Source organism: Brassica oleracea, unplaced genomic scaffold (assembly GCF_000695525.1).
Source record: "Brassica oleracea var. oleracea cultivar TO1000 unplaced genomic scaffold, BOL UnpScaffold01691, whole genome shotgun sequence".
Lineage (NCBI taxonomy): Eukaryota > Viridiplantae > Streptophyta > Magnoliopsida > Brassicales > Brassicaceae > Brassica > Brassica oleracea.
Window position 1 is genome coordinate 1 of NW_013618223.1, and position 2,562 is coordinate 2,562.

The 2,562-nt window shown below is 36.7% G+C and overlaps 1 protein-coding gene across 1 annotated transcript; it reads right to left on the reverse strand.

Moving 5' to 3' along the window:
- Nucleotides 1-848: 848 nt before the first annotated feature.
- On the reverse strand, nt 849-2,014 carry LOC106321459 (cyclin-U1-1). The gene is made up of 2 exons (XM_013759719.1): nt 1,416-2,014; nt 849-1,164 (listed from the first exon to the last, which is right to left on the reverse strand). The coding sequence occupies exons 1-2, from the start codon at nt 1,799-1,801 to the stop codon at nt 918-920; spliced, it is 633 nt and encodes a 210-aa protein (XP_013615173.1). The 5' UTR covers nt 1,802-2,014; the 3' UTR covers nt 849-917.
- Nucleotides 2,015-2,562: the final 548 nt, after the last annotated feature.

Consider the following 2,562-nt stretch of genomic DNA (forward strand, 5'->3'; position numbering starts at 1 on the left):
GTTGGTGTATTTAAAATGATGTTCAAACATCCATATTTATAGGAAAAATCGAACCTGGTAGTTGTAATTTTCCTATGAATTTACGACGAAAATTAATTAGGTGGGCAAAAAAAACGTGTAACACCTATAAAGTTGGTGGATTCCTCGCTAAATACACGTAAACTATTTCCTTGTAAATACCACGCAAAGTTTACATTGTATTTACGAGGAAACAGTTTTTCCTCCTAAAATACTCGTAAAGTTACATCCACTTTACGACGAAACAGTTTTGTCGTTACGTTACGAGGAAATAACGATGACTTTAGTTTTTCACGTAAATTCCTCGTAAACTCGACGCAAATTTACGAGGATTGTTTTTCCTCGTTAAATTTCGTCGTTAAGCATGTATTTTCTTGTAGTGACGAATTTATCATAGACTGGTATCCGGAACAGGAGAGACAGCGTGACGAGAATACATGTTGCTTGATTAGATAACAAGTCGATGATGATGATTTCGATGAAACCATACTTATTGACACAAGAAACTAACACACATAATTGAAAAACAATAAAAGAAAGAGTACGAACCGACGCCGGCGTCGGTCAGGTAAACTGACAGAAAGAAAGTTTTGTTGATCGCCTTAAACGTCGCAAGGGTCGTTGAGAGAGAAGAAGCGGTTGGTTTCAATGCTTTCTAACATTTTTTGAAAGATTTTTTATTTAGTTGAAAATTACAGCATTTCAAATTATACATGTTTACATGATGATAAATTGAAATCGTAGTCTACTAAAGAGATATATATACATATATACATATATATATATATATATATATATATATATATATATATGATGTTTGTTCAGTTTTATAACTTAAAATTAAATTTAAATATCTTTTATAAACTTTTCTGTCAATCAGACTGAGAAATGTGTGTGCGCTAAACATATAAAGATGACAAAGAGGATGCAGCTGATAGAGTTTCTTGCACTGGTCCATTATCTTGGAGAGAAGAAGCATCGCCGTTTAATAGCATCTCTTTCTCAAGGTGAAAGCAATAGCTCTCGAAAGCTCTAAAACTCACTGTAACTCTGAAGTCAAGGAGGAACAGAAGCTCCAACTCCATTTTGTTCAAGTCAGCGTTGCTCACACCTCCAACCCGTGCATAGAACTCGTTGTTGTAGTGCCTGTATATATGAAATTATTTTTAAATAAACCGATATTGCCCTATCTAGTACAAGTTGAAATCTCGGATTCCAAGAAACTTGATAAAGCTGTTTATAAATTTAGTACTTATTTAATTAATACTTATAAAATGTATTCTTCATCTTCAAAATTAATTAACAAACACAATTATAGTTTTATAATCGGTCTAATTCATGAAAAATAAAAGAAAGACTTGCACTGTTTACAAAAAAAAAAAAAAAGAAAGACTTACACGTCGTCAAGCATCTTGGAAGCAATCATGACACAAGTGACAAGGAGTCTATGAACATTCAAGGAAACTACCAGAGAACCAGGATGCTTATGAGCCAACCGGTCTATGTACGCATACCCGACAACGAAACATGACGGGCTACATTTTGTGTACTTATATATCCTCTCAAGGTACTTGGCTATACTTATGCTCGGTGCTCTTACGCCGTGAAACGCCTCCAAACTCTTCCCGAATCCCTTAGTTTGCTTAGCTAACCACTCATTCCGTGCGACTAGCTTCTCCATCACGTGAGAGATTATAGTCAGCACCCTTGGAGTGGCTGCTTCCGTTGGTAGATCTTGTCCCACGACCAGGTCCGGTTCATCGTCTCCGGTTGAGGCTAGCATGGTGGGTTCTCTTTCTCGTTAATGGCCCATGTCGTTCGTTTTTTAGATGTGTCTTAGCTTGTAATTGGGTGGTGGAGATACGATTAGTTTAAAGAGCTTACGTGTGGATGTTATCATGTCTCGTCTTACTTTTAAGCAGCTTGTGAGATGGATTTGACACGTGTCACTTGGCGAGAAGATAAGATTCTGGTAGTTTGGTACTTACCCAACAAGACAAATCCATCTGCCTATGTCGCTTACCATCTCCAACATCACAGGTCATGAAAGCAGTGCAGCAGATTACCAGGATTGTGGTTTGGCTACGAGTTTTGTAATGGATTTTCGCCATGGGAATCGAATCTAAAAGTTGGGTTCTCTACAAGCAAGTAAAGAAGTTAAGCTGAGAGAGTTACACAGTGAAACTCAAGCGCACGTGAGCGTTTTTCTGTTCTTTTAAAAAAAAAAAAAATTTGATTCAAGATTCATTGTTTGAATTTAGTTTTGGGAAACAATTTATATATATGCATCTCGCAAAGCAAGAGCAGACACGGGAAAAACAGTGAAAGGAAAATTCGTGAAAGCTGGCGACAACTATGACTATGACCCCATCACCATCATTAACGACGAATCATTGAGTTTTTTGTTTTCCCTAAAACAGTTTCTTGTCGGAAAAGTTAGACAACCTCTTTAAGTTTCTGTATACAGTTTTTTTTTTCTTTTAATTGGATAAAGGAAGATCAACATCTTGCGGCATGGAAGGCTGGAGAACTGCTCGAAGAATC

Bases quoted from the DNA above. Each gene is read 5' to 3' on its own strand.
- LOC106321459 (XM_013759719.1), bottom strand. From the start codon at position 1,801: ATGCTAGCCTCAACCGGAGACGATGAACCGGACCTGGTCGTGGGACAA. The intron at 1,165-1,415 runs GTAAGTCTTTCT...TCATATATACAG, and splicing joins TCCAAGATGCTTGACGACGT to GCACTACAACAACGAGTTCT.